Source organism: Triticum aestivum, chromosome 3A, assembly GCF_018294505.1.
Source record: "Triticum aestivum cultivar Chinese Spring chromosome 3A, IWGSC CS RefSeq v2.1, whole genome shotgun sequence".
In the NCBI taxonomy this organism is placed as follows: Eukaryota; Viridiplantae; Streptophyta; class Magnoliopsida; order Poales; family Poaceae; genus Triticum; species Triticum aestivum.
In genome coordinates, this window is record NC_057800.1 from 8,375,578 (window position 1) to 8,394,831 (window position 19,254).

Here is a 19,254-nt window from a genome sequence, read left to right on the forward strand (position 1 = left end):
CTCAGGCAAATGCTTGAAAATAAAAAGTCCACGAAATCAAAAGAGAAAAACGATATCCACTGTTTATTTGGTAAAACATATTATAACAAATCAGATCATGAAATATGCATTACGGTCATGCATTACCTTTGTACACATGGAGGGTGAGCTACCTGCAAGAGTTATTAACCATCAAATAGAAGAAAAAATCATTGCAAAAAAACACAACTTTTTTTTACATGCAAGAACACAAACAATTGTGGTGTAATGTTGTGTGCTAGACTCATAGTCATGTAATTATGGTGCACTTACAAAATATTTGTTGCTTGGTAACAGAAAGTAGTGAACGTACATACTATCTCGAACATTTGTCGACGTGCAACACGACTGAACATAAAGAAAAGCACATAACTAACAGCCAGGTTCACCTTGCACAAGGAGGCATTGCACTGTTCCCAGCACTGAACAGCTCGCGTGCAACCTGGGGGAGTTCTGAAACTACCGTTTTCTTGGAAGCTGAATTGTGTGTGTTCACTGAAATTGATTGGACTGACCGGATCATGCATTCGTTCTGCAACATATTCTGCGCTGATTGAACTTGGATGAGTTCAACAGATGATGCCTTCTCGCGCATCGGTCCCTCTGTAGCCACATATTTCACACCAGACTCAGTTTCGCTTGGATCAATCCTTCTGAGAAATGTAACTTTTGGTCTCTTCGGATGCTTCTTCGCTGCAGTTTCCCACATTTCCACTGTATTTGTACTGACCATAGAATCCAGAGCAACTTCCTGCAGGTCACGATGGTATTCGATCTTGATGCCTGAAAGATCAACAAGATCTTTACAGAGCAGGTGAAGTGAGACAAGACGTGGCAGAGCTCCTTCTGCGATTGTAGGCAGGACGGGTATTTGCACAATAAGGCATAAGCGTAGCAGGCTTGGGAAACCCCTGTCTTTTATGATGAAGCCGCTAAGGTCAGCTTCAACCAGTTTGAGATAAAGCAAAAGTCTCATCTGACACAGGTTTGATAGATCCTTCCCTGCCAGATTAGTTGATGAAAGGCACAATTCCTTGAGGCCACACAGGGATGTAACAAAGTGAGGCAGTAGACTCAGTCCGCCACGCAGTTTCAGTGAGTTAAGATAGCACAATTTCTCTATAGAATCCAGGAAGTCCCCCAAGGAATTTCCAAAATCAAGTGACAGAGAACGAACATCTGCCGTGTCCATACCACGCTGAGCAAACTTCTCAACTGCCTCTGCAATGTGATTGTTTGTACCAGTGGATTCACACCATATCTTAACCTTTTTCAATTCTGTCATATGAGCCATCAGTTGTAGAAACCCAGGGCTTTCATCTGCAATAAATCCTGCAAGAGTCTTCAAATTACATTTTTTCGGTTGAAACTTCTTTAGTTCATCCACTTTCATGTCCTTTTTCCCTAGCTTTAACTTTCCAAACAGGTGAGCTAGGTGAGGCAACCCGATGACTTCCACTGGCAATATCTCTATCTTTGACTTCCTCAGGTCCAGTGTCTCCAAGCAGTGTAACTTGTCAATATTCTTTGGAAGGTTTCTGACTGTGCCACCAAGGCTCAAATATTTTAGATGCCACAGCTTATGGATGTCTTTGAGATGGCCGTCCGCCAAATCGCTGCATGCTTCCAGATCCAGCACTCGCAGCAGCTCGCACCTACATAACTCAGAAGAAGCATCTCCTGCATTCCCAAAGATTGTCAGAGATCGGGCACGGAGTTTTTCACTGCCACTGCCACATACGCTGTTGCTTGCTGGGCTTGTATGCTGGTCCAGGCCCAAGGTGCTGCCACTTGTAGGGTTCTGGATGAACAGGTGACGGCATTTACTTCGATTTTGATCATGAAGAGATGCGATGAAGTTATCAGACATGGACTTGTGCAACAAGAACTCGTGCATGACACCATGAGTTTTGCACGTCTTCACTTTTGTGTTGTTGCTAGCATCGATCGGCCGAATGATATTCCGGTCAACAAGTTTCCGGAAGTTGTCATCTGCTACCTCCAGGTCACTGCGTTTGTACCCACACTGTACATACCCTTCTGCTATCCATCGCCTGATTAATGTATTCTTCTTGATCGGCCGATCATTTGGAAACAAACTTGTGTATAGCAAGGAGGTCTTGAGAGGATAGTCAGACAGGCTTATGTAGTTATGTACAAGAACCTGCTGCAGTTTTGTGAATTCTGCATTCACCTCCATATGATGCCCGAGAATACGGCAAACTTCTTCACAACGACTTCCAGTGAGCATTTCCTCGCCTAGCAAAAATTGGGCCACGCTGACAAGACCAAGAGGAAGGCCATCACACTTGTCCACAATTGCTGTTGCACCCAGCTCCATGTCAGGTGAAAATTCGTGAATGGAAAACCTCTTCATTAGCAAAACTTTAGAGACTTCTGCATCAAGAACACCCATCTTATAAACATAGCCATCACCTGATCTGCAGGCATTAGCTACCGAGTGAAAAGCCGTGGTTACAATGATTATCCCTTCTATTTTCCCATGGAAAGAAGCTTTTACGTGATCCCAGTGTTGCTGGTTGATGTCATCGATTACAATTAAGCACCTGTGAGGCAGAAAATTGACAAATGAGTAAGTTAATACATCTGTGGGCTGGAAGCAATTGGTTGTAATTTACCGATTTGTTATAAACAGATAAAACATGCATAAGCACTCAATCGTGCATAGAATTGCCAACTTTTTATATGTACATAATAAGAGGGAATGCAAATTAACAGTACATGTGATGGAAAATACACAGGAGCTCCTCGGTGCTCCACACCTCTATACGAATATTAAATGTAAAAAATACCAAAAAGATTCAAAACAATCTGAAAATCAGGGTTATCAAACATGGTTTCCCAATCTACTCCCGTGCGAAGTTTTGTGAAAAAAATACCAGGAAACGTATCCGTGACGAAGGAAATACTGTTCGAACAAAAATTGATCCAAACAGTTTTTTTTCTATACATAGATTTTTATTTGTCTTTTTTGCTACGGATACGTTTTCTGGTATGTTTTCATGAAATTTCACACGACAGCAAATCGGACACCCAAGTATAATATCCCAAAATCCTAGTTTTTTTTCAAATTTCTTGGTATTTCTTTGAACTCAATGTTCATATAGGGGGTGGAGTACCCATGTGCTATATATCCGCTTCCTACATGTGACACTCTATTGTTGCAAGTACAAAGCTAGACTTGTTTTTCTAGAGGGACAAGAAACCACACTCTACATGTTGTTTACACACAAAAAAAGTGGTCGACTCTTGGATTGTAATCAGTTTGTCCAAGTACTGCAACATAAGTTAATGCGGGAAATCGGTTTGAATGTCTGACTACCAATTCATACTTGTAATTGCACCCTAAAAGCAAAATGGGACTAATCCTATTTGGCACCTATTTTTCACAAAATTTCGTTGATACATCTCAACATTTCATTGATACATCTCCCTGATTTTACTGAGGATTGATCTCAAATCAAGCACACACAAATTATAAAGAGATAGCATACCAGAAATTGCGAGTTTAGTGTCTAGCTAGTAAATTACGTGCATTCTTCCAAATTCAAAACAACATGGCTGTAAGGGCATGTACATGGTTCAGGCTGGACGTACCGAGCGGGCTTTTCGGCCCGCTCGTGGACCGATCTAGACCGGACCGATCAGTCCCGGCTCGCTGGGAAAACTGGCCGGTCCGAGCTGGGAATTTCGGCCCGCGAAAATCGACCGGTCCGGTCCGGGCTTAGCTCGGTTAACTCGACGGGACCGAACGAGCTCGGCTGTTTCTTACGCAGGAACTCACGCGATGGATTCTTTGGCAGGTAGAGAGTTATCTCCATGATTTACTCCACGTTATTGGAGAGACAGTTATCTCCACGATTTACTCCACGTTATTGGAGAGACAGTTATCTCCACGATTTACTTCGTAGGAATAGGAATTCTATTGCCTAACACGTTGGAGTTTCCCTTTTATTCAACGGAGCAGAAACAGAAAGAACGAGAAAGATGGGCACGATCGCATGCGTTCCTTCCATCCTACACCTCCCCACGATCCTATTAACCTGTGCCAGATCAGAATTTGTACGACTGAATGTACATTTGTACGTGTGCATACACGTTACAGGCCCTACTTATTTGCAACATGCAAACTGTAAAAAGGATAGTTATGTCACATGCAACAATACTATAATGTGGACTCCTATCGACTCAACAGATTTAAGGTGATACTTTCAAAAAACAAACAGTATTAACGTGACAGAAAATAGAAAATACCCTAAAAAAAGAAAATAGGAAACACCGAGGCAACGAGATTAATTGCGTGTCGCCACGAATAGACCTGCCCTTGGATTTCATTCGCTCGGTGGCCTCCGAGATGAAGAACTCCAGCAGCCTCATGTCGAGGTGACCTCCACCAGCTCCTGCGACGCCACCACCTCTACGGCAACATCTCCATTCATTGCCGTCGTCATGTATCTGGCCTCTCCGACCTCTTTAAACGTGCTCATGATGGGCACGCGGCTGTGTCTCTCTCCTTCCTCTCCTCCCCGTGCCCCGTAAAGCTCGCAGTCGCCATGCGCCGCCGCTCGCCGTCGCTGTACGACACCATGGGCGGTCCTCTCGGTCCGGCCCCAGCTTTACCACCGGCGGTCCGGTCCATGGAAAGCGAACCGCGGCACTGCTCGGTCCGGTCTGGTCTGGTCCGCCGGCGGCCGGTCCAGACGGCGGCTCGGTCAGGGCCCGGATCGGCCTGGACCGTGTCCACCCTGATACATGGTACTATCATAGGTATGCCACATAGGATAAATGTTGTAGTGGAGGAGAGAGAATCTATAAGAAAAGGCTTGTCTTCTTTTATTTAAGAGATGATCTCTTAGCATAATATGTTTAATCATATTTTTAAGGATATCTAGTTATTGAAGATAAAACTAAGAGATAACCCATTATAAACATATTTTTATTATCATATCTAAATTACATGCAAGGTTTAAGATAAGGTTATCTTATCAACCATTGTATGTGTCCTAACTGTGCACCACCAAAGTGTGTGCAAAAAGTTCCCGAAAAAAAATTGTGCAAAAATGATTCTAGCGCAAGCTGGCGAGGCCGGAAGTTAGTGCAGAGTATGCTCACTTTGTAGTCGGCAGAACATCATTGCTGTGATTGTTGGCGGTGGGGAGCTCCGAACATATGAAATTCACGAGCCCAGGGGCGTCCGTGTGGTCCGACCCCTTGGCCCAGGCACGGGCAGGGAATTCCAAGGCGACAGCCGGGCAATCATACACTGCCCTGGTGAGCGTCGTCTTCCCCGAGCCGCCGAACCCCACGATGGATATCACACTCAGATTCCTTGGCTTGCTGCCCAGCAGCAGGTCGACGAGCTCCTGCTTGGGCTTGTCGATGCCCACAGGGTGAGTTTCGGTCGCGGGAGGAGTGGCTACTCCGGCTCCGGCTGCGGCGGAGGATCCCCCGCCGTTGAGGCCGTAGTTGGCCCTTCGCTCGTGCGCGACTTTGACCCTGTCCCTGAGCCCCCGGATCTCCATGGCGAAACGGGATCCGTTACTGGAGAGCGCCTTCTTGAATCGGCGGACGAACGATGCTGCTGCTTCCGCCTCGCAGGCGGCGCAGGGCAGGAACCGATCTATACAATCCTCGATGTCGTGCGCCAGATCGCGCATCTCCTCCATGGAGACGACCCGCGGGCCCGAGGGCCTCGGATCCCCCAGGTGCTCGTCCATTTCGCTCAAGATCATCTTTAGCTCGGTGTGGATGGAATGGATGTCATCCTTGAGGCGCTTTGTCAGCTTGTGCTTCTCGCTCAGCAGCGAGGCCAGCTTCAGTAGCACCTCCTTGGCCAGAGCGCTCGCCAAGGCAGCCTCCATGCCTGCTGCCGGCCTTTCGCAGCTCCGACGACCGCCGCCGGGTGGGAATACGGGGCTGGACTGCCGCCGGCTGGACGGACGGAGGATAGAACAAAGCAGCAGGCAGGGGATGATGAATGGGCGTTGGTGGTGCTCTGGAGAAAATTCCATGCAATAACAACTGCCACCCACCACACAACCAACGACACATCGACGAGATAAGATAATTGGCTCGTGAGCGTTTGTGACCCCCCTATCCAAGTGGTCCGAGAAAATTATAAACTTATACTTCCTTGTTCCTAAAATATTTGTCTTGTTAAAGATTTCAACAAAGTGACTACATACGGAGAAAAATGAGTGAAATTACACTCTAAAATATGTCTCTATATATCCGTATGTCGTAGTCCATTTAAAATATCTAAAAATACAAATATTTAGGAATGGAGGGAGTAGCATTTACAGACCCATACACCTAATCCGGCACTCAAACATTCACGGATGCGTTCGGTCGCGTCCATGAGCAGTTATTGGTCACCTATCAAATTTTCATTTTCACAGTGATGTTCCCAACTTTTCCTATATTCCTGAGTTGACATGCATGTGATTGTTGAAGATGAAGAAAATGAAGAATAAACAAAAAATGAAAAATGATCTCTTTTTTTCGCGGAGAAGAGAAAAGATGATCCTTGGTGGGCCAAATCCTATTGCGCGGACGCAGAACCATTGACCGGACACGTCTGGGCACTCCTCATATTGCCCGGACAGCCAAAGCATTTAGGGAGGCTTTGAGGGGTCCGGTTGGGTCAATTTTTTTCTGTCTCGTTTATGTCTTGTCAATGGTCCTCTGTCCATCCGCTCAACTTAGGAAGTCCGGATGTAGATACTCTTAGTCCTCAAACTCACTAGCAGTGCATGTTTTCAGTAGACTTCCCTTGGTCCAGGGGGACGGGGAGGTATGCCTGGTCAGATTGGACCACCTATGTATGATCGATTTCAACCAAAGCCCTAGAATCCTCAATTTCAGCAGGTGAATCAACGGCATCCTGCTAGTATGCGCGTGAAAAAGGAAAAAAAATCAGGCCTCTTGGATCGCTCGCTCGGGCGACTCCCGGGGAAACCCCAAACCATAGCGAGCAACTCCTCCCCTCGAATCTCTCCTCGACACCATCGTCGCCAACATGTGGTGGCGGCGGTGTTGTTCTATCCCTGTGGGGCATAGGGGACTCAGGCTGGCATTATTTCCTTCACGAGAGACGAGGTGTGTCACCGCCCAGTGGCAGCGGCGCTGCTCTCTCACTACAGGTGGGGGGGGGGGGTAGGGGCTGATGAGTGATATTTTTATACTCATTCACCCTTGTTTAAACCGATATATTTCGTTAAAACCGAAATATTCACTCCGATATTTCTACTAATGACTAATGAATGCAAAGGATTCCACAAATCCTCTCTTTGATGTGTTTTCACGGGAAATAGGCTAAAAAGGGAACAAATCACGTGTGAACATGGAAAGGAGTGGAAAGGAGATAGAAGAAATCAGTAGGGGGCACACCAGCAAAGATAGCACAACGTTCCATACGACCACGAGCGCTCGTATTAGCGCTTTTATGCGTGAACTTCGAGGTGCCACGTCCACCTAAACAATTTTTATAAAGAGGACCACATCGAAATGTCAACAAACATCCACGAGTGAAGCCAGAACAGAACCATCTTCATCCCCTCTCTTCAACCCTAGCCACCGCCATTTTCCATCTCCGTAGACACCATCACCACCATAGTGTTTCCTCTCTAGATCATGCTTGTAATCATGCACCATACAAGGCATCCATTGTAAGATATATTAATAATCAATCGATCTTCAAGATGTGTTCTATATCGTGTTCTTCATGCGATCTGATCTCCATGTGTGAGTAGTTCGGTAAGGTATGCGTTGAGGCATAGGCCTTGCAACCCTCTTTATTTGTTGTGGGGATCAATGGAAGTGCTTTCAATTAACGTCCCATATGTGTGAAATAAAATTATTCCGTGGATGTCTCTTGTCTCATCTGCGTTCTTTATCCCTGCAGGTACCCGACATTACGGAGACCGAGCCACGGAGAGGCTAAGGACAAGGAGAACGTGAAGTGTTATTCTCAACACCAGTGACAGAAAGGTTTAGTACAGTGATACGTCTCCAACGTATCTATAATTTTTGATTGTTTATTATCAATCTTGGATGTTTATAATCATTTTATATCATTTTTTGGTACTAACCTATTGACATAGTGCCAAGTGCCAGTTGCTGTTTTCCCATGTTTTTTACGTCGCAGAAAATCAATACCATACGAAGTCCAAATGCAACGAAACTTCACAATGATTTTTTATGGACCAAAAGGAAGAAGTTGGGCCCTGGTTGCACCTGGGGGGAGTCCCGAGGAGGGGATAACCCACCAGGGCGCACCAGGAGGCCCAGGCGCGCCCTGGTGGGTTCTGCCCACCTCGGGTGCCCCCTGGACCGCCTCTTTGCTCTATAAATACCTCAAAAATACTAGAACCCTAGAAGCGTCGACGAAGTATTCATCCAGCCGCCGCAGAGTCCAGAATCACCAGATCCAATCTAGAAACCATCTCGGATGGGGTTGGTGCCTCTTCGATGATGCGTGAGTAGTTCTTTGTAAACCTTCAGGTCCGTAGTTAGTAGCTAGATGGCTTTCTCTCTCTCTCTCTGAATTCTCAATACAATGGTCTCTTGGAGATCCATATGATTTAACTCTTTTTGCGGTGTGTTTGTTGGGATCTGATGAACTTTGAGTTTATGATCAGTCATATCTTTTCATATCCAGGAAAGTTATTTGAGTTTCTTTGATCTCTTATATGCATGATCTTGTATAGCCTCGTATTTCTTCTCCGATATTTGGGTTTTTTTGGTCAACTTGATATATTTATCTTGCAATGGGAAGAGGTGCCCGGTGGTGGGTTCGATCTTACGGTGCTTGATCCCAGTGACAGAAAGGAAACCAACACGTATATATCGTTGCTACTAACGATAAAAAGACGAGATCTACATCTAACACCATAGATAAACGGATCTTGTCTACATCATGTCATTGTTCTTATTGCATTACTCCGTTTTTCCATGAACTTAATACACTAGATGCATGCTGGATAGTGGTCGATGTGTGGACTAATAATAGTAGATGCAAGCAGGAGTCGGTCTACTAATCTTGGACGTGATGCCTATGTAATGATCATTGCCTAGATATTATCATAATTATTTGAGGTTCTATCAATTGCCCAATAGTAATTCGTTTACCCACCATTTGATATCTTTCTCAAGAGAAGCCACTAGTGAAACCTACGGCCCCCGGGTCTTCTTCCTCATATATTTGCTTGCGATCTACTTTTCCTTTTCATTTTTATTCAGATCTATTAAACAAAAAATACAAAAATACTTTGCTGCACTTTATTTATTTGCGATCTATTATTTCAATCTACTACAATTTTCTGGCATCGTTACCCAAAAGGGATTGACAACCCCTTTAACACGTCGGGTTGCGAGGTGTTGTTATTTGTGTGAAGGTGTTGTTTATGTTGTGTTGCTTGGTTCTCCTACTGGTTCGATAACCTTGGTTTCTTCACTGAGGAAAATACCTACCGTCGCTGTGCTGCATCATCCCTTCCTCTTTGGGGAAATAACGACGTAGCTCAGAGAGCAATCATACGTAACACAGACCCAACCCTTGGGGATTCATGAGGTGTAGTCATTAAACGCCCAAAGCTCTTGTCTCATTATAATAATATTAATTATCAAGGAAACCCCGCGCAATGGATAGGGCCTTCGGTTGGACAATGGATTCTTGATTCAGGACTGATGCTGGTCAAAATGTTATTTGGACATCCCTCATTTCGGTTTGTAACAAGCAGATCTCGTTGTGTTACTTCCAATGCACAAATTAAGATCATATTTGATCCCAACAAAAATGCATGGTTGTAAGCATTAAGACCTGATACCCATACCTATTTCTTATTATAAGTGTTTCATCACAATTAGCTTAATTGATCCGGTCAAAAGTTGGAACCTGGAATTATTTCTTTGACAGAAGCTTGCTAGAGACCATCGCTTCAAGGAAACCTTCCTATCACTTTCTCGATAGCCCAAGGTCACCTATTTGGGGAAATAGGTGTGGGGTACTTTCTGTTCCTTTACCAGATCACTAAAAAGGAAGTATCAAGCCCTTTTTCTGGCGCCGTTGTGTTTAGAGTTTTTGTTGAAGTTTAGTTTCAGTTTTTTTGAAGGTTTGAGCCACCGAGTATGAGATCAAACCGAACTTAGTTTTCATGGTTTAGTGGGACCAATTTGGATGCTCTGCTTCTGAAGATGTCGGTATGCACTTGCATAATATCACTGAATTGTGCAACATGACATGCATTAGAGTTTATGACCCCGACGCTTTGAAGTTGCATCTATTTCCTTTCTCTCTGAGAGAAAAAGAAAAAGAATGGATTCTAGCTTTACCTAGAGGCAATATAACTTCTTGGGCTGATTGTTGCAGCGAATTTTTCTGTAAGTTTTGTCCACCTCCGAAAATATGCAACTTCGTTCTCTAATTATAGGTGATACGTCCATTTTGCATCATGCTTTTATATCGATATTTATTGCATTGTGGGCTGTTATTACACATTATGTCACAATACTTATGCCTATTCTCTCTCATTTTACAAAGTTTACATAAAGTGGGAGAATGCCGGCAGCCGGAATTCTGGGCTGGAAAAGGAGCAAATATTAGAGACCTATTCTGCACAACTCCAAAAGTCTTGAAACTTCATAGAGGCACGTTTTGGAATATATAAAAAATACTGGAGAAAGAATCAACCAGAGGGGGCCCACACCCTGGCCACGAGGGTGGGGGGCGCGCCCTACCCCCTGGGTGTGCCCCTGCCTCGTGGGCCCCCTGGCAGGCCTCCGGTGCCCATCTTCTTCTATATGAAGTCTTTCACCCTGGAAAAAATCATAAGGAAGCTTTCGGGACGAAACACCGCCGCCATGGGGAGGAACCTTGGCGGAACCAATCTAGGGCTCCGGCCGAGTTATTCTGCTGGGGAAACATCCCTCCGGGAGGGGGAAATCATCACCATCGATCCTCTCATCAGGAGGGGGTCAATCTTCATCAACATCTTCACCAGCACCATCCCCTCTAAAACCCTAGTTCATCTCTTGTATCCAATCTTTGTCTCAAAGCCTCAGATTGGTACCTGTGGGTTGCCCGTAGTGTTGATTACTCCTTGTAGGTGATGCTAGTTGGTTTATTTGGTGGAAGATCATATGTTCAGATCCTTTATGCATATTAATACCCCTCTGATTATGAACATGAATATGATTTGTTAGTAGTTACGTTTGTTCCTGAGGACATGGGAGAAGTCTTGCTATAAGTAGTCATGCGAATTTGGTATTTGTTCGATATTTTGATGAGATGTATGTTGTCTCTCCTCTAGTGGTGTTATGTGAACGTCGACTACATGACACTTCACCATTATTTGAGCCTAGAGGAAGGCGTTGGGAAGTAATAAGTAGATGATGGGTTGCTAGAGTGATAGAAGCTTAAACCCTAGTTTATGCGTTGCTTCGTAAGGGGCTGATTTGGGTCCATATGTTTCATGCTATGGTTAGGTTTACTTTAATACTTATTTTGTAGTTGCGGATGCTTGCAATAGGGGTTATTCATAAGTGGGATGCTTGTCCAAGGAAGGGCAGTACCCAAGCACCGGCCCAGCCACATATCAAATTATCAAAGTAAAGAACGCAAATCATATGAGCGTGATGAAAACTAGCTTGACGATAATTCCCATGTGTCCTCGGGAGCGTTTTCCTTCATATAAGAGTTTGTCCAGGCTTGTCCTTTGCTACAAAAAGGATTGGGCCATCTTGCTGCACCTTATTTACTTTTATTACTTGTTGCCCGTTACAAATTACCTTATCACAAAACTATCTATTACCGATAATTTCAGTGCTTGCAGAGAATACCTTACTGAAAACCGCTTGTCATTTCCTTCTGCTCCTCATTGGGTTCGACACTCTTACTTATCGAAAGGACTATGATAGATCCCCTATACTTGTGGGTCATCAAGACTCTTTTCTGGTGCCGTTTCTGGGGAGTGAAGCGCCTTTGGTAGGTGGGATTTGGTAAGGAAAATTTTATATAGTGTGCTGAAATTTACTGTCACTTGTTACTATGGAACATAATCCTTTGAGGGGCTTGTTTGGGGTATCTTCACCCCGGCCAGTAGAGCAAAGAGTTGCTCCTCAACCTACTGAACCTACTGAAAATGTTTACTTTGAAATTCCTTCGGGTATCATAGAGAAACTACTAGCTAATCCTTTTACAGCAGATGGAACATTACATCCCGATTTGCACCTAATCTATGTGGATGAAGTTTGTGGATTATTTAAGCTTGCAGGTATGCCCGAGGATGTTATCAAGAAGAAGGCCTTCCCTTTATCTTTGAAGGGAAAGGCATTGACATGGTTTAGGCTATGTGATGACATGGGATCATGGAACTACAACCGATTGAAATTGGAATTTCATCAGAAGTTTTATCCTATGCATCTTGTTCATCGTGATCGCAATTATATATATACTTTTTGGCCTCGTGAAGGAGAAAGCATCGCTCAAGCTTGGGGGAGGCTTAAGTCAATGTTATATTCATGCCCCAATCATGAGCTCTCAAAAGAAATTAAAATTCAAAAATTTTATGCTCGGCTTTGTCTCAACAATCGCTCCATGCTTGATACTTCTTGTACTGGCTCTTTTATGATGAAGACTATTGAATTCAAATGGGATTTATTGGAAAGAATTAAATGCAACTCTGAAGATTGGGACCTCGATGAAGGTAAGGAGTCAGGTATAACACCTAAGTTTGATTGTGTTAAATCTTTTATGGATATCGATGTTTTTCGTGAATTTAGCACTAAATATGGACTTGACTCTGAGATAGTAGCTTCTTTCTGTGAATCATTTGCTACTCATCTTGATCTCCCTAAGGAGAAGTGGTTTAAATATCATCCTCCCATTGAAGTAAAAGTAGTTGAACCTATTAAAGTTGAAGAAAAGACTATCACTTATAATGTTGATCCTATTGTTCCTATCGCTTATATTGAGAAACCACCTTTCCCTGTTAGAATAAAGGATCATGCTAAAGCTTCAATTGTGTTTCGTAAGAGTAATACGAGAACACCTACACCCTTTGAGCAAATTAAAGTTGAACCTAGTATTGCTATGGTTAAAGATCTCTTAGCCGATAATATTGATGGGCATGTTATTTATTTCTGTAATGAAGCTGCTAGAATTGCTAGACCCGATACTAAGGGTAAACATAGACCTGTTGTTGGCATGCCTATTATTTCTGTTAAAATAGGAGATCATTGTTATAATGGCTTATGTGACATGGGTGCTAGTGCAATATCTCATTCCTTATACAAGAAATTATGCATGATATTGCACCTGCTGAAATAGAAGAAATTGATGGTACAATTAAGCTTGCCAATAGAGATACTATTTCACCAGTTGGGATTGTTAGAGATGTTGAAGTTTTGTGTGGGAAGGTTAAATATCCTACTGATTTTCTTGTTCTTGGTTCCCCACAAGATGACTTTTGTCCCATTATATTTGGTAGACCCTTCTTGAATACTGTAAATGCTAAGATAGACTGCGAAAAGGATATTGTTACTGTTGGTTTAGGGGATATGTCTGATGATTTTTAACTTTTCTAAATTTCGTAGACAACCCCATGATAAAGAATTGCCGAGTGAAGATGAAATTATTGGTCTTGCTTCTATTGCCGTGCCTCCTAATGATCCTTTAGAGCAATATTTTCTAGACAATCAAAATGATATGTTTATGAATGAAAGAAGGGAAATATATGAAATATTCTTTAAACAGGGACCTATTTTGAAACACAACTTGCCTGTTGAAATACTAGGGGATCCTCCTCCACCCAAGGGTGATACCGTGTTTGAGCTTAAACCATTACCTGATACTCTTAAATATGCTTATCTTGATGAAAAGAAGATATATCCTGTTATTATTAGTGCTAACCTTATAGAGCAAGAAGAAAAGAAATTATTGAAAACTCTGAAGAAGCACCGTGGTGCTATTGGATATACTCTTGATGATCTTAAGGGCATTAGTCCCACTCTATGCCAACAAAAAATAAAATTGGAGAAAGACGCTAAACCAGTTGTTGACCACCAACGACGGTTAAATCCTAAGATGAAAGAAGTGGTAAGAAAAGAAATACTAAAGCTTCCGGAGGTAGGTATAATTTATCCCATTGCTGATAGTCAGTGGGTAAGTCCTGTCCATTATGTTCCTAAGAAGGGAGGTATTACTGTCGTTCCTAATGATAAAGATGAATTGATCCCACAAAGAATTGTTACAGGTTATAGAATGGTAATTGATTTCCGCAAATTGAATAAAGATACTAAAAAGGATCATTACCCTTTACCTTTTATTGGTCAAATGTTAGAAAGATTATCCAAACATACACATTTTTGCTTTCTAGATGGTTATTCTGGTTTCTCTCAAATACCTGTGTCAAAAGAGGATCAAGAAAAGACCGCTTTTACTTGTCCTTTCGGTACCTTTTCTTATAGACGTATGCCTTTTGGTTTATGCAATGCACCTGCTACCTTTCCAAGATGCATGACTGCTATAATCTCTGACTTCTGTGAAAAGATTGTTGAGGTTTTCATGAATGATTTCTCCGTATATGGAACTTCTTTTGATGATTGCTTAAGCAATCTTGATCGAGTTTTGCAGAGATGTGAAGAAACTAATCTTGTCTTGAATTGGGAGAAGTGCCACTTTATGGTTAATGAAGGTATTGTCCTGGGACATAAAATTTCTGAAAGAGGTATTGGATTTGATAAAGCTAAAGTTGATGCTACTGAAAAGATGCCGTGTCCTAGGGACATTAAAGGTATAAGAAGTTTCCTTGGTCATGCTGGTTTTTATAGCAGGTTCATTAAAGACTTCTCAAAAATTTCTAGGCCTATGACTAATCTCTTACAAAAAGATGTTCCTTTTGTCTTCCATGATGATTGTGTAGCATTTGAAATACTTAAGAAAGCCTTGATTTCTGCACCTATTGTTCAGCCACCTAATTGGAATTTACCCTTTGAAATTATGTGTGATGCTAGTGATTATGCTGTAGGTGCTGTTCTAGGACAAAGAGTTGATATGAAGTTAAATGTTATAAAATATGCTAGTAAAACTCTAGACAGTGCGCAAAGAAATTATGCTACTACTAAAAAAGAATTTTTAGCGGTTGTATTTGCTGGTGATAAGTTCAGACCTTATATTGTTGATTCTAAAGTAACTGTTCACACTGATCATGCTTCTATTAAATATCTTATGGAAAAGAAAGATGCTAAACCCAGACTTATTAGATGGGTTCTCTTACTACAAGAATTTGATTTGCATATTATTGATAGAAAGGGAGCTGAGAACCCCGTTGCAGACAACTTGTCTAGGTTAGAGAATGTTCTTGATGAACCACTACCTATTGATGATAGCTTTCCTGATGAACAATTAGCTGTCATAAATGTTTCTCGTACTGCTCCATGGTATGCTGATTATGCAATTACATTGTTGCTAAATTTATACCACCTAGTTTCACATACCAGCAAAAGAAAAAGTTCTTCTATGATTTAAGACATTACTTCTGGGATGACCCACACCTTTATAAAGAAGGAGTAGGTGGTGTTATTAGACGTTTGTGTACCTGAGCATGAACAGGAATAGATCCTATGCAAGTGTCACTCTGAAGCTTATGGAGGACACCACGCTGGAGACAGAACTGGACATAAGGTATTGCAATCCGGTTTTTATTGGCCTACTCTCTTCAAAGATGCCCGTAAGTTTGTCTTATCTTGTGATGAATGCCAAAGAATTGGTAATATTAGTAGACGTCAAGAAATGCCTATGAACTATTCACTTATTATTGAACCATTTGATGTTTGGGGCTTTTATTATATGGGATCTTTTCCTTCCTCTAATGGGTACACACAGATTTTAGTTGCTGTTGAGTACGTTACTAAGTGGGTAGAAGCTATTCCAACTAGTAGTGCTGATCATAACACCTCTATTAAGATGCTTAAAGAAGTTATTTTTCCGAGGTTTGGAGCCCCTAGATATTTAATGACTGATGGTGGTTCACATTTTATTCATGGTGCTTTCCGTAAAATGCTTGCTAAGTATGATGTTAACCATAGAATTGCATCTCCATACCATCCACAGTCTAGCGCTCAAGTAGAACTTAGTAATAGAGAGCTCAAATTAATTTTGCAAAAGACTATTAATAGATCTAGAAAGAATAGGTCCAAGAAACTTGATGATGCATTATGGGCCTATAGAACTACATATTAAAATCCTATGGTATGTCTCCCTACAAAATGGTTTATGGAAAAGCATGTCACTTACCTCTCGAATTAGAACACAAGGCATATTGGGCCATTAAAGAGCTCAATTATGATTTCAAACTTGCTGGTGAGAAGAGGCTATTTGAAATTAGCTCACTTGATGAATGGAGAACCCAGGCCTACGAGAATGCAAACTGTTTAAAGAAAAAATTAAAAGATGGCATGACAAAAGGATACAAAAGCGTGATTTTAATGTAGGTGATTATGTTTTGCTATACAACTCTCGTTTAAGGTTTTTTGCAGGAAAACTTCTCTCTAAATGGGAAGGTCCTTACATTATCGAGGAGGTCTATCGTTCCAGTGCCATAAAAATCAACAACTTCGAAGGCACAAATCCGAAGGTGGTGAACGGTCAAAGAATCAAACATTATATCTCAGGTAATCCAATAAATGTTGAAACTAATGTTATTGAAACCGTAACCCTAGAGGAATATATAACGGACACTTTCCAGAACGTTTCAGACTCTGAAAAGGAATAGGTCTGTGGTACGGTAAGTAAACCGACTCCAAAATAGTTCTAATGGCAATTTTCTCCGTTTTGGAATATTTAAGAAAATAGGAAGATAAGAAGTAGTCCGAAGAGGACACGAGGCATCCATGAGGGTGGAGGGTGGGCCCTACCCCCTGGGCGCCCCCCTGCCTCATGGGTACCTCGTGTGCTCTCCGGACTCCGTTTTCTTTCATGATACTTCTTTCGGTCGGTAAAAATTCATTATATAATATCCCGAAGGTTTTGACCACCGTAACACGCGAATATCTCCTGTTTTTGTTTTGAGCTGTTTTTCTGACAGTTCTAGATCACCATGACGTCTTCGAGCGCACCCAAGGACAAGTTTTTCGAGAAGGTCATCAACCCCTAACTCGCGGAGGTGCTGCAACACCCTCAAACCATTGAGATGCATGAGGGGGTGCTGCACATCCGCAATGTTGAGGGACCATGGAAGACCGGAAGCGCGGAGACAAGGCTCGAAGCAATGGAGCAACAAGTTTTCAAGTGCTAGGAGATGGTGGAACGTGGACTCGACGCCAATCACATAATGATCATGGAGTTCACCAACAATCACAAGCTGGATGCCAAGAACATAGGGGAGGCCATCTTCAAGCTTCATGAGAAAATCGAGCGCCTCCAAGCCCAGATCTATGACCTGCAAAACCAAAACTGTGAGTATGAATACATATTCAAGAGGATGAGTTTGGCTGCAGATTTGAGGATCCCGGAGACTTGATCATCCTTTTACTATGATGAGCCTATGCCCTGGAAGATGGAAGAAAATCCTACATCATCAACAACTCCATCATCACCACCCCCGAGGAAAGAGATATAATCACATGGGTATGGGCACTCCCCTTGGCAACTGCCAAGCTTGGGGGAGGTGCCCCGGTACCGTATCACCATCACACTCCTATCTTTACCGTTTTGCTTAGTTTGATCCTTTTGGTTATATCTTGATCTAGTAGAATAAGTTTAAGTATGATCTAGTTTTGAGTTTGGCTTTATGATCCTTCTATGTAATCGAGTCCATGAGCTATATATATATAATAAAGATTAGTGTTGAGTCAAGGGCTTGATTATCCTGCTATGATCTTGAGGGAATAAAAATAAAAGAAAAGATAAAGAATAAAAAGAATTAAAGAGATCATATTGATCTTATGGAGATTAATGACTTCACATATAAAGAGTATGATGAATAAAAGTTGTTGAGAGTTGACAAACATAGTTTTGGTCATCATTGCAATTAATAGGAAATAATAAAGAAAGAGAGTTTTTCACATATAAATATACTATCTTGGACATCTTTTATGATTGTGAGCACTCATTAAAATATGACATGCTAAAGAGTTGATGTTGGACAAGGAAGGCAACATAATGGGTTATGTGTTCTTATATCCGAAATAAAGTATATTGTCATGGATCATCCAACATGTTGAGCTTGCCTTTGCCCCTTATGATAGCCAAATTCTTTGCACCAAGTAGAGATACTACTTGTGCTTCCAAATATCCTTAAACCCAATTTTGCCATGAGTGTCCACCATACCTACCTATGGATTGAGTAAGATCCTTCAAGTAAGTTGTCATTGTTGCATGCAATAAAAATTGCTCTCTAAATATGTATGATCTATTAGTGTGGGGAAAATAATCTTTATATGATCTTGTGATGTGCAAGCAATAAAAGTGACGGACTGCATAATAAAGGTCCATATCACAAGTGGCAATATAAAGTGACGTTCTTTCGCATTAAGATTTTGTGCATCCAACCATAAAGGCACATGAAAACCTCTGCTTCCCTCTGCGAAGGGCCTATCTTTTATTCTTGCCTTATACCTTATGCAAGAGTCATGGTGATCTTCATGTTTCCTTTTTACATTTTATCCTCTGGCAAGCACATTGTGTTGGAAAGATCTTGATATATATATATATATATATATATATCCAATTGGATGTAAGTTAGCATGAACTATTATTTTTGACGTTACCCTTGAGGTAAAAGGTTGGGAGGCAACACTACAAGCCCCTATCTTTCTCTGTGTCCAATTAAAAGTTCATACCCATAAGTATTGCGTGAGTGTTAGCAATTGTGAAAGACTAAATGATAGTTGAGTATGTGGACTTGCTGAAAAGCTCTTACAATGACTCTTTCCGATGTTATGATAAATTGCAATTGCTTCAATGACCGGGATTATAGTTTGTTGGTTTTCAGTAAAGTTTCTGATTCATACTTGACATTGTGAATAGATTGTTACTTTAGCATAAGAAATCATATGACAATATTTATATATGTTGCTGTTATAATAATGATCATGATGCCCTCATGTCCATACATTATTTTATCCACACCTCTATCTCTAAACATGTGGACATATTTTTTGTTATCGGCTTCCGCTTGAGGACAAGCGAGGTCTAAGCTTGGGGGAGTTGATACG

General features: G+C 41.9%; 1 protein-coding gene across 1 annotated transcript; it reads right to left on the reverse strand.

Moving 5' to 3' along the window:
* Positions 1-249: 249 nt before the first annotated feature.
* LOC123059777 (disease resistance protein RGA4) lies at positions 250-6,061 on the reverse strand. The gene is made up of 2 exons (XM_044482260.1): positions 5,152-6,061; positions 250-2,585 (listed from the first exon to the last, which is right to left on the reverse strand). The coding sequence occupies exons 1-2, from the start codon at positions 6,048-6,050 to the stop codon at positions 404-406; spliced, it is 3,081 nt and encodes a 1,026-aa protein (XP_044338195.1). The 5' UTR covers positions 6,051-6,061; the 3' UTR covers positions 250-403.
* Positions 6,062-19,254: the final 13,193 nt, after the last annotated feature.

What these genes read in the sequence shown, in the direction of transcription:
- LOC123059777 (XM_044482260.1), bottom strand. Translation starts at nt 6,050, where the DNA reads ATGGAATTTTCTCCAGAGCACCACCAACGCCCATTCATCATCCCCTGC. An exon ending in GATGTTCTGCCGACTACAAA is followed by an intron (nt 2,586 to 5,151) that starts GTGAGCATACTC and finishes TCTGCCTCACAG; the next exon opens with GTGCTTAATTGTAATCGATG.